At 39.1% G+C, this 22,389-nt stretch overlaps 1 protein-coding gene, 1 non-coding gene and 1 pseudogene across 4 annotated transcripts in view; 2 read left to right on the plus strand and 1 right to left on the minus strand.

Moving 5' to 3' along the window:
- The first annotated feature begins 8 nt into the window (after window positions 1–8).
- On the plus strand, window positions 9–80 carry trnap-ugg (transfer RNA proline (anticodon UGG)). The gene has a single exon. It is a non-coding gene; the product is annotated as a tRNA-Pro (tRNA).
- A 590-nt stretch (window positions 81–670) lies between these two features.
- The window catches only part of slc39a14 (solute carrier family 39 member 14), a 34,789-nt gene continuing 13,070 nt past the window's right edge, over window positions 671–22,389 (plus strand). Inside the window, exons 1-6 of one of the 3 annotated variants that reach the window (XM_078251419.1) lie at window positions 671–755; window positions 10,070–10,257; window positions 11,255–11,604; window positions 14,860–15,037; window positions 17,873–18,042; window positions 20,566–20,688. In XM_078251419.1, the coding sequence (XP_078107545.1) occupies window positions 11,284–11,604; window positions 14,860–15,037; window positions 17,873–18,042; window positions 20,566–20,688 (792 nt within the window). In that variant the 5' untranslated portion in view covers window positions 671–755; window positions 10,070–10,257; window positions 11,255–11,283. Of the gene's footprint in view, window positions 756–865; window positions 889–10,069; window positions 10,258–11,254; window positions 11,605–14,859; window positions 15,038–17,872; window positions 18,043–19,174; window positions 19,345–20,565; window positions 20,689–22,389 lie in introns of those variants that run through there. The other 2 variants (XM_078251420.1, XM_078251421.1) reach the window with 2 other exon arrangements.
- Window positions 7,199–10,171, minus strand: LOC144517752 (small ribosomal subunit protein bS1m pseudogene; annotated as a pseudogene).

The raw sequence follows: 22,389 nt of genomic DNA on the forward strand, positions 1-22,389 counted from the left end.
ATTTGTATGGCTCGTTGGTCTAGGGGTATGATTCTCGCTTTGGGTGCGAGAGGTCCCGGGTTCAAATCCCGGACGAGCCCATTATTTGCTCCAAGTCACTACGATGTGGCCTTTATAGTTAAATTATGTGTGTGCACAATATTGAGTGTTGATATCTTAATAATATATGACGAGAAATATTATACGTTAAATATACCATATTATGAGGATTATGTGAGACGAAAAGATTATAGCCTACTGGTAAAACCAGTGTAATTCAATTCAAAATACAATTCCAGGACAATTTCACATTCACAGGAAGAAATAAGAGGGGTCCAAACAAAAAAACTTTGGATATTATTTTTTATCAAGAACTGCATGCATATGGCAATACTATAAAAGAGACATTGTGTATGCTTCTCTGACACACTGTTTAAATGGTCTTGGTCTTGCAGTACCTGCTGTCGGCCGCATGAGGGGGACACGACCATTTTGAAAACCCAGAAGGCAACTGCCGACGTCACTACTGAACGACCCCACCACATCCTCCACACGTTGTTGCTGCTGCTGCTGCTATGTCTTAGATGTGTTTGAATGGCAAGACGAAAACAATCGCGTCTGCCTGTGAATTTACCGGAGATATCCTGCTGCTGACATTTTATCTAGCTACTCGTGTGTGTGCGTGTGTCATCTGCGGTGTGTCGGAGTCAAAGGGACGCTGTTGTAAAGAGGGATTGACGTCAAGCCTGATTTTCTGCCCCCAACAGCATCACCGGGTAACGTTAAGCAAATTGTCACGGCTAATATTACCTGACTCTACCTTAGCTAGCTTACTGAAACCGGCTCATTATTGACCGTGAACACGGTTATTTAGCTAGCTAGCTACGTATTGGAGTTTTCTCGTACCTGGTTAGTTTAACGTTACTAATACCGGCAGAGTGTAGCTAGTTGAATCAAGACTTGAAGCTAACCTAATGTAACGTTAGATTAAGTTAGGACTAAATGTTGCGACTCATTGACGTCTCCGTGTATTCTTTTCCATCGTCAGTTTCCCTAATAATCAAAAGCGAGAGAAAGAGTGTATAGAAATGTGGGTGTCCAGGCAATATATAGGAAGAAGTATTCAGATCCTTTAACGTTACTCCACTAACGTTACAAGTAACGTTAGCTAAGTCCTGCATTCAAAACCTTACTTAAATAAAAGTGTGCATCAGCAAAATGTAAACATGACAAGTAATGTTAAATGTTCCCTCTCACTGTTTTACTATGATATTTTTTGATTCATATTACTGCTGCATTAATGTGCATGTTGTATTTTACCGCTGTAGATGTTTAAGTAAATTGGGTTTAAAAACGACAGATAGCAACAATACATAGCACGGGGCTGACAAGATTAAAATCACAGCAGCAGCAGATAAATAATGGCAGAGACAGCTGAGGCAGCTATAATCATGGGGTTTTAAAAGAGGAAAATAACTGAATATCATCAGCATGAAGATAAAAGATACCACTATAACGGCTAAATGATCTGTCCAAGAGGCAGCATTTATAGGGTGAACAGTATTATACTTGAAAATTGAACCCTGTGGGAAACCACAAGACAGAGGTGTTGTATTGAACCTAAACTGTCCCACAGAGACAGAGAAACGTCTGCGTCAAGAGAGTATGGAACCCAAGGCAGATTAAGCTTGTGTAAATTTAAACTACTTTATACTGTTGGGTAGTTGAATCTACAGCAATGCAATATTCTATAAAATCATCATATGTTTGTAGCATAGCTGTCCTGTGAGAATAGAATATCTTTATAGTCATTGTACAAGTACAGCGAGATTAAGCATGCAACTGCTGTCAATGCTGTAAAAAATAAATCAGGTAAAAAAAACAAATGCGTGAAAATAGCAATAAAGTTATAACATTATAAACAGTGTCTGGTAGTATTAAAATAGTACAAATAGCTTAGATACGTCCATGAACATGGAAGTTAAACCATGTACGCTGATGTTAATGTTTAATTACGGCAACCGTAACTGTGTTGTAATAAAGTCCATTGTGCACTGCTGACAGATTATGGGGGGCACTTAGTAGACTGATTCATTCAATGCAGTTATAGCTCTATGGAAAAAAGCTATTTCGCAGTCTGGAGGTGCAGGCGTGGAGGCCTTATAAAGTCTCGAAAATGGAAGGAGTTCAAACAGATGGAACCACATATCTCTAAAAAGTAAACCTTTTATCAGCTCAGAAAAACAGCCAATCTAATTCAAGAGGGTTTTTAAATAGTTTAAGAAGGAGGAGAATTTTCTCAACACACGAAGGAACACTTCATCCGTCAGTTTATCACAAACATTCAAAATCAACACATTTGGAGATGCATGGTTTTCACAGGACAGGAAGGGTATGACAAATTGTAATCTGAAAAGCAACTAAAGCTGTCAGACAAATGTAGTAAAGCTAGATGGGGCTGTGCCATTCATACAAGAGCTATTTATTACACACAAGAGGCTGGTGCCAATAGTATCAAATTCCTTTTTCGAAAGACGAGAGGGGACAATATCTGAAGATTAATAGGTAGGTTTCATGTGTGATACAATATCCATCAATGCTGACAGGGCCACAGGCACAAAACAATTCAGAGATGCAGGGCTTTAGAAAGGTCATGATCAGTGGGTGAAATACAAGATCTGAACAACCTTGTTGATAAAAACGCTCAAAGATTGTTCTGTGATTTCAAACGTATCATCGGGGAGTGCAATAGCATGATTTAGTGCAGTATTTATTGTACTAAACAACATTTTAGGGCTATGTGCAATTTTAGCTATGATATCAGAAAAAATGCTTTGCTTTAGATGCTTTGACAAGGCGTTGCTAGGATACCTGGTGATCTCTCAATGTCTCATAGGACCCTTGCAGTTTGTCTTTTTTCCATGTCCTCTGCTTTTCTACACGTTTGTCTAAGGGCACGAGTATCACTGTTAAGCAAAGGTTGGGCTTTGACTTTGGGTCGCTTCAGTTTAAAAGGGGCAACAATATCAAGAACATCTGTGACAGTGGTATTAAACCAAGTAACTAGCTCATCTGTAGACAGAGAGGCGGAGGTTATCTCTGTAGGGCTAGCAAAAGGACAAGCTATGAAAGGGTATGAAAAATTGTAATCTGAAAAGTAACTAAAATGTAGTGGAGTAAAAAGTACATTTGCGTCTGAGATGTAGCGAAGCTGAATTATAACGTTGCAAAAAATGGAAATACTCAACTAAAGAACAAGTACCTCAAATTTGTACTTAAATAAAGTGAGTAAATGTAGCCTACTTAGTTACAGTGCACAGCTGTCTGTTTCTACAGTCAGCATAAGGGAAAAATCCCTTTAAGTTCATCTGATAGCCTTCCTGTGATATCTACCATGGTTCATATGATCATAATAACCAAAGAATTTCTAATAAGGGAAGAAGTTCCACTCTCTCGTTATTTACGGCTTCTGAACTAGTTGCAGTTCCACCAGAGTTCGATATAGGGGGTGCTCACAGGCGAGTGCAGAATGAATGGGACTCTACGGAGCTATAGCCCTCAAAATCCACTTTTCTCAGGATATAATGTTTTGTCTAGTAATTTGAATGTTGCATTCGAAAAGGGAGGCTAAGAACATACACACTGCTGGGTGTTAGATTTTTTTTAAAGTGGCTTTTTCGTTCTAAAAAGCCTTTTAAAATGTCAATGACGTTATACACATACGGCCAGAGATACTGCTTTACGGCAAGCTCTGAGTCGCTTCCTTTTTTCTCTCGAGGCATCGACAACACAGCTGACAGGTTAGGCTCTCCCTGTTAATACACGTGCTAGAAAGAGGTTTGCTAATGTTTTAAAGACCACGCCGAAATATTCACTCTGACATTCTGGTTCTGCTTCGGGATCTCAAGCGGGATCTCCGATCGTAGTCAGTCCTGACCAATCAGCATTCATTAGCAGAATGCTAGCGTGTTATGGGCAACAACGACTCAACCTGTAAGAATTCAAAATGACATAAGTACTCGTTCGTTCAACTTTTGACCTATAATCCATGTTGAACTTGCAAAAACTACAATCAAATCTGAGATTTCTCAACGACAATCGGGCGAAAGAGACAAATTTAGCCGTCTAGCGCCATAGAGTCCCATTCATTTAGCACTGGACCGCGATCACCCCCAGTGGAACTCTGGTGGAACTGCAACCAAATTCGGCACAACGGGGCTGAATAGGGAGTGGAACGGCTTTCCGTAGACGGGCTTTGATAATAACCCTAGAATGTTCTTTTTAAAAAAAAAAAAAAACATTTTCAGTTTGGGAAAAGTTTTGAAAACCGTTTTGTTAAATTTAAACCATTCATAAATGTAAGAGCAGACATAACAGCGATCAAACTTTCCTATCATTAGCGTCTGTAATAATGCAAGGAATACTTGATATACTTATGGTAACTATGGTGGTCAATTTTGACACAAAAACACCAGCACTTCAACATTGTGCTCAGGTGCAGGACTGAAGTATACAGTATGTGCTCTGTGGCTTTCTGCTTCCCGATCTCTGACCTCTAAGCTGGCCTCTGGGTAAAAGTGAGGGATTGAGCCAGGCCAAGTCATGTCCATACCCTTTAATTTTATGGTGAATGATGCTTTGATGTACTCCCAGGATGAGTGGAGCACGTGGACAATGCGTTCAATGAACCACCATCATGCCCATAGCCATCTTTCTCTCATCTAATGACAGTCTTGGTTGATGATATCAGCCTGAGGACTGCGTGAAACAATAATTATGGGCCTTAGGTAAAGGTTGATGAGTCGGTGCACAGCTTAACCTGCCCTTCACAGTATATAAAGTGACCCAGGGAGGAGACAGTTGACTATGCAGATGTGAGAGGACACACCAGAGTCTGCTTCCAGAAACAGTCTGCGTTGAATTAAGAAGGAACTAGCAAGGGGTAGCTGCTGTTTGTGTGTCTCCACTCATAAAAGGTACTGTATGCTTTATGCTTTACAATTAGTTGTTTAATAAACTGACACCAGAAGATCTGAGAGCACTCTGGAGAATTATTCTGCTGGTGTCTGCTTCTGAGCCAACAGACACATTTGAATACAAACACAACAGTTTGAGTGGACTCAGTCCACTTTCAGCTTTAGTGAATGCAAACATACAGGCTGCTACGTGTCGATCACAGTGCTAAAGGTATTTTTAACAAGGTTTAGCATGCTTTTAAAATCGTAGATCACAAAAATATTGATACAGTGCGTGATGTGACAAACAGCGGTGTGTGTAGTGTTTTTCATAAAGTTGAAGTTGCCACTGAATTGATTCAAAAACATCTAGGTTATTTCATGGCAGGGGAGTTAAATCAAGATCCTGACCAAAAGTAGCCTAAGTTGAGATGTACTGTAGAACTGTCCACAAAATACTGCATCTACCACCAAACTAGTGCAAATTTGGTTGATAAAAGAAATGTATACGACTGAGAATCCCGTGATTGTTGAAAAGTTAAGTCAAGATCCAATAGAGTGCAGAGTGTCAGAAAAGTGTGGAAAGTTTCCGTCAGCACTTTATCAGTCATAACTTTGCCTTTGCCTTGGATTGTTTGTTTTTCCTTATCATATAACTGGTGAACTGAGAAGCAGCTCTAACTCATATTTAACACCATGGCAGAGCCCTTCACTGTCGTAGTGAAGGACTAACATCCCTGCTGCAGTTTGCCTTTTCCCACCACTTTATCTCCACAGCTACAAATAGGCCTTGGACTCTAAATGCATGTGTGTCTGAGTGTGCCGGGACATCAGTCTGACCTGACATGCTGACATTTAAAAGCAGTTTCAGTATTTAATTGGACCGCAGCCACACTGAGACCAAAGCAAAGGTCTGCCAGTGAACAAGGATTTTGCTCCTTCAGTCTTTATTGTAGCTTTACTGTTTGGATCTATGCTCTCCAAAGCAAAATAAGGGCTTAGAGCATGGACTAGAAGCATGAGTGCATGTGTATATTAAGTGTCCGTACTGCGTCCTGGGTTATCATCACAGCTGAGAAAGCAAGGTGACAGGCAGCAGTTTAACAGCTCCTCTTCCTCCCTGGTTATCTTGCTATATAGAGACAGCTGATGCTGTTTATTTAAGGGTCCTTTTTTTTTTTTTTGGCCTTAGGCTTGGTTGTTAACAGCCGTTATTTAAATGTGATGTGTGCACAATGTAACAATAGTGCCTATTTGTCGGCACTTAAATGACATGTGAACTCTGCCTTTAATCGGTTTGTGTAGCCAGATGTTAGAATGCAACATAATACCCAAATGTTTATCCAGGGCATGCCTGCCGTATGCTGTTGCCTTTAGTCACTCCTAAACATTTCATCACACACCTTGGAGAGGTGTATGGGCTGAAATATGTGCCACCAGAAACTGAATTTGAATTGCTAAACTTGAATAACTGCATTGAAAAGCTGAATTTGAATCACATCATTTGAAATTGTATTGTTTAATTTGAATCACTGCATTGGAAAACTGAATCTGAATAGTATAATTTGAAATTGAACGTATTCGTTTGGAACTGAAGTCCAATCACATTTGATCCTCACTGAAAATTCAACTCTTTATATATCTTCACATTCAGTTCTCACAATTCAGATTCAAATTACTGTGACAGACATCCGGGTAGTTGGACGATGAAGGAAGACCAATCGAGCGCAGATCGATAGGTAGAGTTCAGGTGGCGCAGATACCCGCCATGAAACGAGGAAGAAGTGCTTGCCTCGCCTTGACCCATAGATAATATAATCTACCTGTTCACAATGTTCAAAATGTAATGCCTGGTGTTAGTAGGCCTCGGTTTATTAGTCACATTCTTCCACTTAAGTCAATTTAAAATGAACTGTCGCTACTTACCTTAGCCTACTGCATGCAAAATGGTGTGACTATCTATTTGAAAATACATGTTTAATTAATTTAAACATTTGAATTGTATTGGTTTACTTTGTACATCTGCAAGCCTGCAATACAATGTGATGTAAGAGCCAGTCCCCGGAGTTTATACAAGATGTTTCCACATTACAACGCAAAATAGTAAATTATTATTTGAGTCTATTTTTAATCAACTCAAAATATCTGATAGTTTGTCTCCTTCCTTAGAGCGTTTATATACATATTAAAGTTAGTTTTGTTTGTGATTTAAAAGTGTAGCTTTATCATCATGTGCAGTAACAAACAAAACAAAGAGACTAATGTGTTAATACAAAGAATATTTATTATAATCAGATCACCTTCTGAACTAAGAGGTTCTGCTTCAAAGTGAGGTTTAAACAGACTGAAATGTCCAGGCTCACCCCTCCACTATTTATTCACTTATTTCTGCATGTAGTTATTTATTTAACGAGACTTAAGTTATGTTTCGTCGTCCACAGTCCGAGTCCCGCCAGACTCCCTTTAGGAAACCTGTGATTTAAACTTCAGCAGGCTGTGACAGTCCGCTCCGCTGAGTCCTGGTTCTAGTTCTCCCGGGCTTCCCTTCCCTCCAGCGGGCCCAGCAGTACGGCCTTGGCCTCCAGCTGCGTGGTGTCGGTTTTGGCTCCCAGGAAGCGGGCAGTGAGCTCCAGATCCTGCAGCCGCAGACGGCCTTTGCTGTCCCGCTTTAGCTTCTCACCGTCCGCCAGCAAACGCAGTGGAACTTCCAGCCGAAATCTACGTACAGGTCGTCCTGGACTACGTGGAAGATCCTGCCGATTACCACTCTGTCTTTGGCCGGTCCCATATGGATCAGCGGGGACTGGCGCAGCAGCGAGGCGAAGCGGTGTTCCTGCCCGGGGGAAGAGACACTGCCGCCGGCCACGGTACTCTCCACCTCCCGCTGCCGCCGAAGCTCAGATTGCAGGTCCAAGGCGGCATATATATCATAAAACACATTCTCACCTGTGAACTGTTATCCCTTGCTGGTTTTTTTTCTTCATTTCTTTCGTTCGAACATCCATAAACAGTACAACAGTCTGGCATTTTTAGTGCTAATCCTGCGCCACTGAACTCTACCTATCGATCTGCGCTCGATTGCTCTTCCTTCATCGTCCAACTACCCGGATGTCTGTCACAGTAATTTGAATCTGAATTGTGAGAACTGAATGTGAAGATGTATAAAGAGTTGAATTTTCAGTGAGGATCAAATCTGATTGGACTTCAGTTCCAAACGAATAATTTTATATATATATATATATATATATATATATATATATATATATATATATATATATATATATATATATAATAATTCAATTTCAAATTATACTATTCAGATTCAGTTTTCCAATGCAATGATTCAAATTAAACAATACAATTTCAAATGATGTGATTCAAATTCAGCTTTTCAATGCAGTTATTCAAGTTTAGCAATTCAAATTCAAATATAAAGGATTCAAATTCAGTTTCTGGTGGCACATATTTCAGCCCATAGAGGTGCAGGGCTTATTGTTGGATGTGACCAGTGTATGTTATAGAAGCTACTGTACACTACGAGGGAATGCTTCAAGTAGGGTCGGGTGATTTGACCTCTAGATATCTCTAGGTAATACAGATTGATGTTCTCTTTTTGTTAAACCTTCATTTGACCAGGTCAAATATGAAGACTTTGGCCAAAGCAGTAGCATAAGAAATTGCTGAAAACCACCATAGCACTTCCAGTAGTCCTAATTATGGCCAGCGTTATCAGCTTCCTCAATTTAATTTAGCTGTCCCTTTTAATATCTGGTTGTGTTAAACCTTTACTGGCATGCTGCAAATCAGTGGGAATAACTGCATTTTGGTAATAGCATTTTCAGGACACATTTAAGGTTGTGGACTAGCCAAAAACACATTATTTAATGGAAATAATGGCTTTCGCAAGTAACTTCAGAGGAAAATGTACTACTGTACAATGAATATATAGCTATCCCAATATATTATAGAATTGTGTAATGTAATGGAAGATTAAAATATGAAAAGTCCAACAGTAGTGAAAAATGTCCATCACATTTTCCTTATTTTCTTCAGATTACTAGTTTGTTAAAACACCTGAAGATAGTCAATCTACAACAAATTCATTACTGAAAAATTGTTGTCAATCCACATACTGTCAATAAGCATATCAGCGCTTTTATCCACTCCTGGCTTCAACCTGTGCTTCACTAACAATTGCAGCCTGCAGTAAGGAGGGCAAAGTTCAGCGCTCCTGCAACTTTTTACATGGATTGCGTAAGAGACAAGTGATGGGGAGAGAAACGAAAAATTGGAGCTGAAGAGACTTAAGAGGATTTTTTTCTTATTTCCCATACCCTGTTTCTCCCCTACTTCCGAATAAGGTCTCATTAGATCAAGTAGAGGAGGAAAATGTTGGAGAGAGGGTACAATTCATTGGGGAGGGGGTGACATATGGAAGAACAGAGTCTTCTCTTTACCTCTTCAGATCAGAGAGGAAAAAGTTGGTGAAGTAAGATAAAGCAGTCAGACTGACCTTTTGAAAGTTGTATTTTATCTGTGGAAAGTCAACTTTTTGTTCAGCTGTTCTCACATTTCCACACAGCTGCCCAAAACGTACACACATGTATATTGTTGACCACTGAGCAGTTGGATTGTTGTGCTTTGGTCAAGGGCATCTCGGCAGTATATGTAAAGCTGTCTCACTTATTTTGACTCCTGGCATTTATAAGCAAGATTTCTAGAGTTTCTTATTCCTCAGTGATAGTGATAGAAACTTGGTCATATTGGCTGGCAGCATGTAGTGTTTCTCTACAGCTTCAGCTGAATTGGATGTTTGCAGCTGCAGTATTTCCCCATCAGATGTCTGAAATAGTCTTGTCTTTATGTAGCCACATTTGAATCAACAAGGAATGCTCATTGCGAGGGTTTGGCTCGGTGCTGGACTTGTGGCCTTAGCGTAAGATTGGAATTTAAAGAAGAAAAGTCGATGGGTAGAGCCAATACAGAACATTTAAGCTGGCAGCTGCCATTTCAGATGTATTTCTTCTTCACTGCCTCTTTTCTTTCATCCTTTCCTATTTCTTTCTTTCTTTCTTTCTTTCTTTCTCACCGGTCAGTCGTAACATTCTTTATCTGTCTCTTTCTCTCCTCCACAGTTCACTGCACTCCTGAGGAGCTCGCTGCTCGCCTGAGGCATTTCCTCCTCTCCGCTCGCTATTCCCCGACTCCATCTCTGCCCCCAGGTAACCTGTGGGCATTACTCAGCACGCTGGGAGCTTCAGGGCAGACAGACTGACTCAGGCGCTTTACACATCATCTACAATTAGAGCCTCTGTAGGAAAAGGTAAGCGTCTCTTCACTCAGAAATGAATGGGTCTGTCTATTCCGCCCAGTTTTGCATGTGAATGAATCTGTGCTCTGTGTGTTGGAGCGGGGCATGGGAACATTACAGCTTGCCCTGTGTGTGGTGTGTGTACATAAAAGTTTGTGTCAGGGAGGCTTGCAAACTATTATTCCCACCCACATTGGCTGATGTAAAATGTGTGTGTGTGTGTGTGTGTGTGTGTATATGTATATATATATATATATATGTATATGTGTATATATGTATGTATATATATATATATATATATATATATATATATTTGTAATTCTTGTGTATAAAACTGGGCAAGTTTTAAGTGACATGATAAAACATCAATTTCTGAATCCTGCATGTCTGGTTTGCGTTTAAGAGAGTTTCTGTATTCATTTGCTGGTTTATTACACTGGCGTCACTGTCACTGATAGTGTGTGCATTGTCTGGTGAATGTGTGCTATAATTGTCTGTAATATGTATGTATGTATGTAATTGATAGCTGTGTTTATTCCACTGGTTTCCTCCTCCCTCTGTGCTTTGTGCTCTAGGTGGGCTTTTGGGTCTACTTTGGGTGTTAAGTTTACTGTTAGGATTAGCTCCTTACCTACTAAACAATGTCAGTGAGGCTTAGTTATCAATGCTCTTTTTTGAGTAGTGGCCTACAGTTATTTTGCCTAGTATTCAAAACTGTTGAGTGCCTAAAACTTGGCACCAAATGCTTCTTTAAATTCTCTATTTTGATTAGTTGATCAGATATTTCTTCATTTAAGTCATCATTTTAGTATTTTATTTATGCAATGTTATTATGTAGCTGTATGTGTAGCAATGGGTTCAAATGGGTTTTTGTGAACAAGCTTATGTATGTTTACATTCAGTGCTTCTATTGCCAAGTGCGTAGTTTAGAAAACAGTGTTTCTTTTGTCGTAGTTTTAAAAGTTTAAGCATTTCTTCTCTTATTCTCGTCTCGCCCTCCCCCCGACAGATCAGAATCCGCCAGCCAGTGACGAAGCCATGCTTATCTGGTCCCCTCATGGCCGTGCCACTATGACCATCACCCTTCTCCAGTCCCAGCTTATGTTTGTTCTGGCCCTGACTGTGCTTCTCTGCCCCTTGGGCCGAGTAGCATGTCAGGGGGAAGTTCAGAAACAGTCCCCTGCCCAGGTGCTCCAGGACCTGCTGTCCCGCTATGGAGACAACAGCACCATCACAGTGCCCCAGCTGCGCTCTCTGCTGGCCCTCCTCAGCCAGAGTCAGGGTGAAGGGGACAGCGACAGCAGCAATGTGGCCGAGAAACCTACAACAATCCCACCTCCCAAATCTAACCGGTCCAAGGTGATAACAAAAGCATTTCCTTATCTTGTGTTAGCACTTTGAGTTGATAGGGTGCTCCACTGTGGCTGGACAGGTGCAAATTGAATCAATACAGATAAAGCACATGAAGCAACCACATTTTGGGATTACCTTTTTCATAATGTTATGTTTTGCCTTCAAGTGTTAATTAGGAAACATGAGGAGAGGGGCGCCCTGATGAATAAGGGTTTAAGTCTTTGACCACGAATCACAACACCATCTCTCTCTTTCCTGTCATCCCTTCACTATCAAAACCCACCCAGAAAATAGTTTTAAAAAAGAAGAAGAAGCCAGTCTCCTAGAGTCCAATTTGAGGTCTTTTAAATTTCTTGTTTTTCTGATCAGCAGTTCAAACCCCAAAATATTTTATATACAATTATATAAAAGAGAGAAAAGCACCACATCTTTACATTTGAGGAACTGGAACCAGCAATTAGTAAATTCTTTTTTTGTTTTGAATTATGTTAAAAAAATAAATATTGTCAATTGACTAATCAGTTAATCCACTAATTATTTCCGCTGCATAGTTTAATATATAGTGTGCATAATCTTGCTATGGAACCGCTGCCGAATACAAAGAGTACACTGAAAGCTCATAAGTAGCTTCATAAATTAAACCTGAGTTGCAGTTTATGGGTTCCTTTTATTGCCGTCTTTAATTAATGATCCTGACATTGACGGGCTCCCATCATGAGTTAGAGGTCTTTATTACTAGTAACTGTTCAGAGTTGGGCCGGGTCTAAATTATATTCAGTCTAATCAGGTCTGGGTAGGAGCTCTCTGTAGACGTGTTTAATGTCAATATACCCAAAGTGTATGTACCCTCTTTCATTGACTTGTTATAGCCTGTGATAAAGAGCGTTGATGTAAAACTTGTTCACACTGGAAGAGGGAGTGGTCAGTGTAACGAGTGGCTCCTTAAGGCCTAATCAAACAAGGGAGGTTCATACAGTACCAGTTATGTCAAAAATAATTTCTTAAGGATAATTCAAATAATGCAAGTTGTGGGTGTGTGTGTGATCAGTTGTCAGTGAGCTGTGAGTGTTGGATCAATGAAAACCGTATGTGCTAACAAGTGTTACATGATGTATAAACAATAGATAAACCAACCATAACCAAACCGAAGAAAACAAGCATGTGCGCCATGTGGCTCTTTCACACGAATCCTGCTCCCCAACAGGTGCAGTAAGGGCAGGAAGTTGTGGCCAAACAATTGAGACAGGGGGAGACAGGGATGTGTGATATTTGAGTATAGCTCTTGATTATAAAATAGATCTGGCAGAACTAGAGCTTGCTCTAAATTTTAGAGGTCTGGCAGAGTATTCTATCAATAATGTTTACGTGTACTCTACTTCCCCGGGGAGAGAGAAAAATTGTCTTTGATCATAAAGCCCCATGTTACTCTTCAATTCTTCTCAGTGACAAACAGAGTGTCGGCTGCGTTCCATACGCCTGGTGTATGAAATGTTTGTATTTTTATAAACCATGATAAACTCGTCACATCTCTCGTCCGTGTCCAGGCGCCGTCTCACTCCCTCTTCCTCTACTTCCAGTTCTCGTACTCAAACAACTGAAGTTACATCCAGTTATTTTTTTTATTTTTTTTTTTACTGCTGCAGCAAAGATTTTGCCACAACAGGATGTCACCAGAAGAGACCTGATGAGTTGTTTTTGAGAAGGTGCACATTAGCTGTGTCAAAACTTCCGGCAGAGCCCCTGCAACACTCTGAAGTAGAGGTAGTAGAGGGGTAAATCCAGCTTTAGTCCCGGCTGAAAAAAGTAGGAGCCACCAGTGTCAGATAGCTGAAATATTTAGCATATTTCCCATGCTTAAAGGCGTGGATGATTGACTCACTTGCAGATCTGCTTTTGAATAGATTTACCCTGAGTATTGGTGACAAAGTTATAACCTCTACTGAGAAATGAGACAGAGCGAGTGATTTTTGTTGGAATGCACAATTGTGGGTTGCTGTATGATTATGAAAAACAGCCAGCGCCTGTTTTAGAATAGGTGTCAGACTTGGAGAAAGGCCAATCACTGTCACTGCTCTCCCCATTTAGTGCACTGGCCTCTCTTTAGTAACCTGTTCAGTCATGTGTCACCTGCATGTTGCTAAACACCTTTAACAGGCAGCTACTCGTCACTTCACAACTGCCACAATGAATGATTTGTTGGTTATGCTGGGATCAGTTTATACTGTACCATCATTGAATAGAATATTGAATACATTTCCTGCTGTTGTGGAAAACACCACTTGTCTTTAACTCAGCTTAGCTTTTTTTCCTCAGGAGATGAAATTCTAACCGGCTCCTGTGTCCCAATGTAGGAATGAAATAGATACAGTTAGATCTTTCAACTTGACTTTTGAGGTTTGAGAGCTGGAGATAGATTTCAGAAGTTGACATCACTGCATGTCTCCTATCTGCCTTTTAATGGCGGTTAGGCATCTCCTCCATCTGTATTTGTCCAGTTCTACATTGTTCGTACATTTTTTTGTAGTTTTGTTTAAATCTCAAGCAATCTTATGGCAGACACCCTACAATTAGAAATGATATAAAAGGAGTCAATATAAGTAAAATAATATATTTTTTTGAAAATTATTTTTTATTTTTATTTTATTGGTTTATTTGATAGGGACCATGCATATTTGTGAACATTGTTGTATAAAAACACCATGTAAATATGCCAGAATTAGTAAAAATAAGTATGTACTGTATGTAAGCACCTGAAGCAGACAACATACTATATATTTATCTTGTAGTTGGTTTAGGACAGCAACTACTACTTTTTTCACTATTGAATGATATGAATGTTGTGTTTTGATTAATTGATGAATAAAACCTCAGAAAAATGGTAACTTTACTAAAGGCCCAAGGTGCATGTTCACGTCTTGTTTTGTTCAACCAACCATAGAATATATAACTTAAAATATACATAAAAGATATAGGCAGCAAAATATCACACTTGAGAAGCTGGAACCAGACAATGTTTGGTGTTTTTGCTTGAGAAATAAACTAAACGATTAATCAATTTCTAAATATTTTTGGATTTAATTAGCCAAATCTGATCACTTTTTAATTTTTAAAGCTAAATTGCACACAAATATGAGCCTGCTTTGTGTCTGGTTAACATTTTAAGCACCCTGACCTGTCACAGACCTGTCATCCTGGCTAAATAAATTGTGAAGTGAAATGGTAACTTCTTTTGGCCTGACTGATGTATGTTTTCATTTCCAGTGCTTGCCTGCAGACACGCTGGCAATTTACAGCATCAGCGAGCAGTCCCGACTGGATGGGCAGGGCTTACGGGAGCTGTGCCCCACCATGCTGCAGCAGTTGGATGCTGGAACCTGCAAGGCACAAAAAGAGGAAGAGTCTAGCATTGACCCCTCCCCCAGGCCCTCAGATGCCGAAGGTAAGCACCAACTTGTTACTTATCATTCATATAAAATGTTATTTAATCTTTGTCTATCTTGTTAACTCTGAAGATATTTCTTTAATGAACTTCAGGTTACATTCTGTTGTGAATTTAAAGGATAAAGTCTGGTGACTTTCTACATTTTTCTAAACATCAGCAAATCCAATGAAAAGACTAAAACCAACAATAAATTGATCCCATTAAGTATTGTTTGTGTTGCTAAAGTCTGATGCAGGTTATTTCTCTGTGCCACAAAGCTCCAGCAGCTGTCCAAAAACACAAATAGTGTTTGTATCTGTCTATTGTATATCTGAACTCTTTTGCTCTCTAGAGTGAGTATATTGTCATTTCTGTCAATAACTAACTGCATTACAAGTTTTCCCCTCTGCTCCCTCGTTATCTATACAATCTTATTTTCAGCGTAATGCAATGGGACCTTAAAACACATTTTGTTTAACAGATCTGAACTCCAAATGTGTATTTTGTTGCCTGGAGACAGTGATATCATGATGTACCCAAGGAAGATGAAAGCCAAAACAGCATGCAGTTAGCCCAGGCTCCGATTGCATTTCACAGTTTGGCTTAAAAACCAACACATCCTTTTAGACTCCACAATCCTGCCTCAGTCAGCATATACGGTATGTAGCAGGGATCTCATCCAGGTAAAGACAGTGGGATAGGAAAGCATCCCTGCCACAAACAACTCTTCTTTCCTTGGCTGCTGACTCACTGTAACTACATACAGACTCCAGACACACCCATTAGAATGTCCTTGAGAGCCCTGGAAGCCATTTCGGCATCTCCATCTAATTTAACAAGCCTTTGAGTTTTTGTTGAGTGGAAGCTAGATTGGCATTGCAGAATGTGGCTGGTATAAAAAGCTAGCAAATGACAGATTTGGATAATTTGGTCAACTGTGATGTACTGCCCTCAAACCTGCAGCAGAACTGATGTCCGAAAGCAGCAATGCTTTGGGAATGTTCATTGTATTTTAGTAGTTTCCACTAATAGAAAATAACAGCTTTCCTTATGAATGTGATGACTATAATCACATTGTGCCGCAGCTAAGCCAGCTCACACATTTCAGTTCTTACTTTTGACCCAGTTTATTTTATATTTGGCAGGTCTAAGATAACTAGTTTAATGGCCCACAGCTCTGGCTCTATCTCTCCCACTCCACTGACAAATTTGTTTTCTCTTATCATCCACTCATATGCCCTCAGCTCGCCTCACACTTGCCCTTGTAGACAGCTTATTTTGGCTCCAGAGCTGTTTTTCTTTGACTAGGCTGTTGAGAGCTGCCAGCAGCAGGGAGGCAGATGCCATGGAAATTCATCTCTACTGCAGATCTCACTGACGTTTATAGTCTGATCTGTTCTCATTATCTAAATATGAAGTTATGCTTTTCTCAGAGATCACATTTGATCAGATTCACTATCAAAACACATCACCCGTCATGTCAAAGTCAAACATTCCTCCCTTAACCAGCATCTTTTTACTTGTTTTAAAGTCATTGATGCTGATTTAGTGGCTTAAAGCTTGAGTCTTGAAGTTGGTGTGGTTTTTACACTACAAGACAACATTTAGTTAGGCCACATTAGAGAATCTAGTTGCAATTAGCAATAGCAATATAGCAAATTTAAGGCTGAAATAAACATTTAATTTGTCAAAATATTAGGGCCGCAGCTAACATTGATTTTTATTATCGATTATGTTATATTATTTATAAAATGTCAGAAAATAGTGAACATTTTCAGAAAATAGTGAAAAATGTCCATCCTAGTTTCATAAAGTCCAAGGTCTTGTCTTTAAATGTCTTATTTTGTCAGTCCAAAAAAACAAAGATATTCAGTTTAATATGATATAACAGAAAAACCTGGAAATCTTCATATACGAGAAAAATTACTTTAACGATTTATCAAAATAGTTGGCCATTATTTTCCTGTCGATCGACTAATCGATTAGTGGACTAACCGTTGCAGTTCTACTAAATATATATTTTTATAATGTTATTTGCCAAATAATAATTTGATCTTAATTTTACGTTGTTTGTCCACATTTTTGTGCCTTTTTTACATTATTAAATGCCTGTTTTCTTAGAGACTTGAGTTGTACATTCATCTTTTGAACCCTCGTAATGTATTTTCTGTTACACAGCATCGGATATATCATACATTTCTTAATTTAACCTTTCTTTCCCATAAACTTCACAGGTGCTGCAGCCTCAGACAAAAATGGCACAAACCTTTTAAATAATATTCACTACCCTTATTCTTTTTCTACAGGTGTCAGTTAAGGCAGTTGTTCCCAAATATTTCTGAGTTATGACTAGTTCACAAAGAGCAATGTTCCTTTCCTATATTGTTTCATTTGAATCGTTTTTAGAGGCCATAAGAGGTAAAACTATCCAGTATACTATCCCTAGTTTGGGAACCACTGAGTTAAGGCATCACCTTCACCAGGTCTTCACCTTGAGATAAAAAGAGCTGAGTTAAATGAATTAAAATATTGTATAACGTCATCTGTTAACATTCAAAATCACATGTAGATTTCTTTAGACATTTTTACTTTTATTTTCTCGCATTTCAATACAGCTGATACAGATAAAATGCAATAAGATAAGTATTTGTTTTCTAACACGATTTTAGGTAACATAATTTAGCTTTTCATTTATTTGACCTCAACATAACTGTATTGAAAGAAAACATGTTTTATTGATAATGCAGTGCTCAAGCTGCATTTACAGCTGCATTACCACACATTATGCATGGAAGTTTGTTTTAACATTCCACTTTCCTTTTCCATCCAACCTCTTGTCACTCAAACCTCCAGTGTGGGGCTTTGCTTTCCTGAGCGTGACAGTGATCAATGCCTTCTCCCTCACCGGAGTCTTCATCATTCCCTTCATGAAGACGCGCTATATGAAATACTTGCTCATCTTTTTCATCGCTCTTGCCATTGGCACGCTGTACTCCACTGCAATCCTGCAGCTCCTGCCAGAGGTTTGCCATTCATCCATACATATTTCAATCCACATCTTTTACTCATAGATATTTTCGCATCCCATAAACTTTTTTTTTTGCTTTTCAAAAACACAAACGCCAAAGCTGAAAGCTTCTTTAGTTCACTGTAGTGCCACACAGCTGAAAATAGTGCACCTTTGGCCAAGCGCCCTTTTGTCTGTCCCGTAGTCACATCCGTTTCCCCTCCTTCCTGCCTTTGTGTTCTCTCTGTGGTTTTCTCGGGCTCTAATAAGCACTCTGGAATGTTTTTTTTCTTCTTCGCTCTACCCTTACCGCATCACCGATCATCTGGCGGTGCTTTTCTGTTTATGTGCACTGTATGTTTGTATATGTGTCAATGGCAACTTTTCTGGCAATGTAATCTAGGCCAGCTATGAGGTTTTTCTTGGAGAGAGATAGTTTCACTTTTTCTTCTACCACACCAGCATGTAACTGTGACTTGGTAACAGTTTTTCACTCACTTTATTTTTTGTCTTTGGGATTCATACATTTCAGTTTGTGTAAGACAATAAGAAGAAATAGAAATAGAAATAGTGCGCAGCACCCTTAAAGCGTCCTTCAAATTGAAATGTGACCCCTTGTTAGCGATGCTCCTTCTGCTACTGTTGGGCTATTTAAAGTCAATTTGCCCCCTTTTGTTTTGCAGTGTGTACCCTGAGGCTAGGACAGTGGTACAGATGCACCTGAGTGGACTAGGACAAAAGTATGGGGGGGGTGTGTGTGTGTGTGTTTTTGTGCACAAGTAAACTGTAATTTTACTTTAATCACTTCCCCCCCTCTATCAAAATGCATGGGGTTTTGAGGACTGCTTCAAAAGACAACTAATTCTTATCTTTAAATGCAAATGAAAGGTGGTGTCACTTCTGTTGATCTGTTTTTTAAATGGACAAATACGCCTGTTGTCTCTGGTGTCTTTGAAATCTCTTTTTTTTCCCTCCTCAGGTTGATTTAATTCAATTTTCCTTTTTTTTCAGGGAGTTAACTGGTTGGTGTCCCTTACTTTTGTAATTAATCTGATAAAATCATTTCTCAACTAACTCCCTCTCTCTCTTTTTTTTTTTTCTCCTCACCTTCCCCCCTTTTTTTCTTTTGCCTCCTCTCTGTTGATCAGTGTGGGGTTATGGGATCCTGTGTGTGACACTGATCTCTCTGTGTTCGCTGGTCGGGGCGAGCGTGGTGCCCTTCATGAAGAAAACCTTTTACAAGCGACTGCTGCTCTACTTCATAGCCCTGGCCATTGGCACGCTCTACTCCAACGCCCTGTTTCAGCTCATCCCAGAGGTAGTGTCGATGCTGCATTGACTCACATAGCTGCAGCTCCTTCACAGTGCAGGGTTGCTATGCAGTTTCATGGAAGAGGATGAGTTCTTGTTGTGTATAATATTAAGCTATAGAGTGATATGCTCTAATTGGCAGCCATCTTGCCACCATTAGGATTAAAGGGGAACTATGCAGTTTTTGTAGCTTAATTTACCTTAACTGAACAGCTTCGGAGTCATTGGAATGGTTATATGACTTTTTTTTCGAGTTGAATGCTGGTCGTCTCGCTCCCCCCTAGCGCCTGTGAGCGGAAAAACCACCCTTGCAACTTTCGGCCGGCGAGACGTATTTGTGAAAAGCATAGATCAGCCACTCTACTTGCCTCACATTTCAAATCAGAGGAATTCAAAAAGCAGCATTTACAAAGCAAATTAAGGGTAAATTATGATATTATTTATCATATTTGGGAAATACTTCAAAAAAGCAAGTCTTGACTGACTCATATGTAGCGGTGATCGATATTAAATCTAATACGGTCCCGCAATGAATTGTAACTTTGTGAAGGTTTTAATGTTCAGTTTTCATTGATTATAATATGGTTGGACAAAATAATAGAAACACCTGTCTGCGTAATGCAATACAATTACACAGCAGCACAAACTGCAGCCTCCAAAATGATCATGCAGTTGAGTCGACAACTCCCGAAACTATACTAACCCAATAATTATAATTCATTGCATCAAGAAAAAAAACAGTTGTATACCTCAGAGCTGAAGGGGTTTTATTTATGGGAGGTTTGTGTCTACGGGAGGGGGAGATGAGTACATACACAATTGAACCTGTCTCAGATGAGAGGCTACTGTGAAATATCTCTGCAATATCTTAAACCATATAAGCTCTAGTTGATGTTATTGTTTAGTTTGTTCATCAGCCAGCCCTGACAGTGAATATAAACGTGAGAAAATGTTTTTTTTTTCCACTCTTTGCCAAAAATGAAAGTACATTCTTTGTTTTTTTGACAGCTGACTAAGCAGCCTAGACTCACTTAGAGTTCAAAACAAGCAATTCACCAACTACCAAATGTTCACTCTAAAAAAAAAAAAAAAATTACATTTGATAGTTTCAAATAACACCGTATTTCAAAAATATGCACATCGAGTGATGTCAGGCAGTAATGATGTAATAACAGCTACTATAAATATTTATCACAAGCTAACACCATCTTTTTTCCTGCAATGGTAGGCCTTTGGTTTTGACCCCATGGTGGATTTCTACGTGTCCAAATCTGCAGTGGTGTTCGCAGGCTTTTACCTCTTCTTCTTCACTGAAAAGGTCCTCAGAGTGCTTCTCAAACAGAAAGACGGGGTGAGTACATACATAGCAAGAATGATGTGATCTATATTGTTTTATTGTTGGATACAGGTGGTGGGAAATTGGCAATATTATAATGGCAACAACAAGCATATCCATAAGGGAAATGGGTAGCATTACAATGTGTCAACTTTGCAAGGGTCCCTCTATGATTACTTTTATATATTATATGAAAGCTGTCAAAGCAGCTTAAGACTATAAAAGCCAGAAGTTGGTGCTCAAAATCAAACTGAATGTGCAATAATCACATTAAACTTTTTTGCAAATTAGGTATTTTATCAGTTAATTTTATTATCTGCAATATGATGTATGACATTTGGTTTTATACAAACATGTCCTACTTAAAACAAAGAATGCCTTCAAATGTAAACATATTTAGTTGATATTCCACTCATGACATTTTAATTAATAATTTTTTTTAAATTACAGGTACATAAGTCTTCTCTACATGCCTTTTTTAAGATGCATTATTATAATCAGAATCAAAAATACTAATACTTATATTGATGCCTGGGGTGAAATTGGGTAAATTACAGCATCAAGATGGATGGAAGATTTGGTTAAGTTAGTATTTCTTTAAATCAAATTTGGTGCAATTTTACAATTGAGCCTGAGTGAGATGTGAAAAACTGGAAAAACTTCAAGCTTAAGTGCGTAACTTTTTTATAATCATGAACGTCCGTTACATTCAAGCCATTGCCAAATGAGTTGCTACAAAGCTATTTAAGACTATCGGCTCCACACAACTCTGTCTGTATTTCTCAGCATGGCTGTGTTTAGAAATTGGTGTTGTCCGGCGACTTTCGCACGCAGAAACTCGAGTAAAGTTAATTACCTCTTCTCATGGAAGGCTTGTTTCATGTGGATGCACCGACAGAATTGTTGTCATTACTTAAAATTCCTCATGGGGGCGACAGAAAGTACGCACTATAGCTTTAAGTAACAATAACTGCTGTTATTTAATATAAAAAGAGCTGCAAAAAACGTGCTTTAAGTTGAAGTTGACCTGAAGACATCAACACAGAATCAACATCTCTGTACCAGTCTCAACAAAAATGTACTTTGAGAGCCTCACAGAGCTGGTATTTATGGCAGGTTTAAACAGCTTGTATCCAAGGTCAACGCACAAAGACACAACACGGTATGGCGAGCATTAAACCAGGATTCCAAAGCAAAGGAGAAACTCATTATTTCTCCTTAATGAAGAAGAGTTGACTATCAGCCCACACGTTTCACAGATCATGGAACAGTCAAGCAATATAAGACTTTTTTAATAAATCAATAAATGATCATACTGAATCAGTATCATGTATTGATTTTTTTCTTCATTCATATTTTTTTCTTTATTTATTTGTCCTCTAACATTGCTTCAGGTTAATATGCCAGGCCATGTTGTTATGATGCAACCAATCATTATTTGCTATGCGCACCATCATGACGCACAAATGTAATCGTTCCCTCTTGTATTATCTGTACAGTGGCAGGTTCAACCAGTTGGATGGAAAGTTTGGGTCGGAGGCACTATACTGTACTGCCCTCAGGAGTTAACTATATGGGAGTGTATCTTATCTTGATGTAAGATAGTTATCGACTGTACATACCGTACAGTAGTAGACTAAAAATGTGACACATATTCTTACGTGTCCTTCAGAGAGGAACTGAGTGAGCTGTACCTTTGCTCAGCTGTTTACAGAC

This window comes from Sander vitreus, chromosome 5, assembly GCF_031162955.1.
Source record: "Sander vitreus isolate 19-12246 chromosome 5, sanVit1, whole genome shotgun sequence".
Taxonomy (NCBI): Eukaryota; Metazoa; Chordata; class Actinopteri; order Perciformes; family Percidae; genus Sander; species Sander vitreus.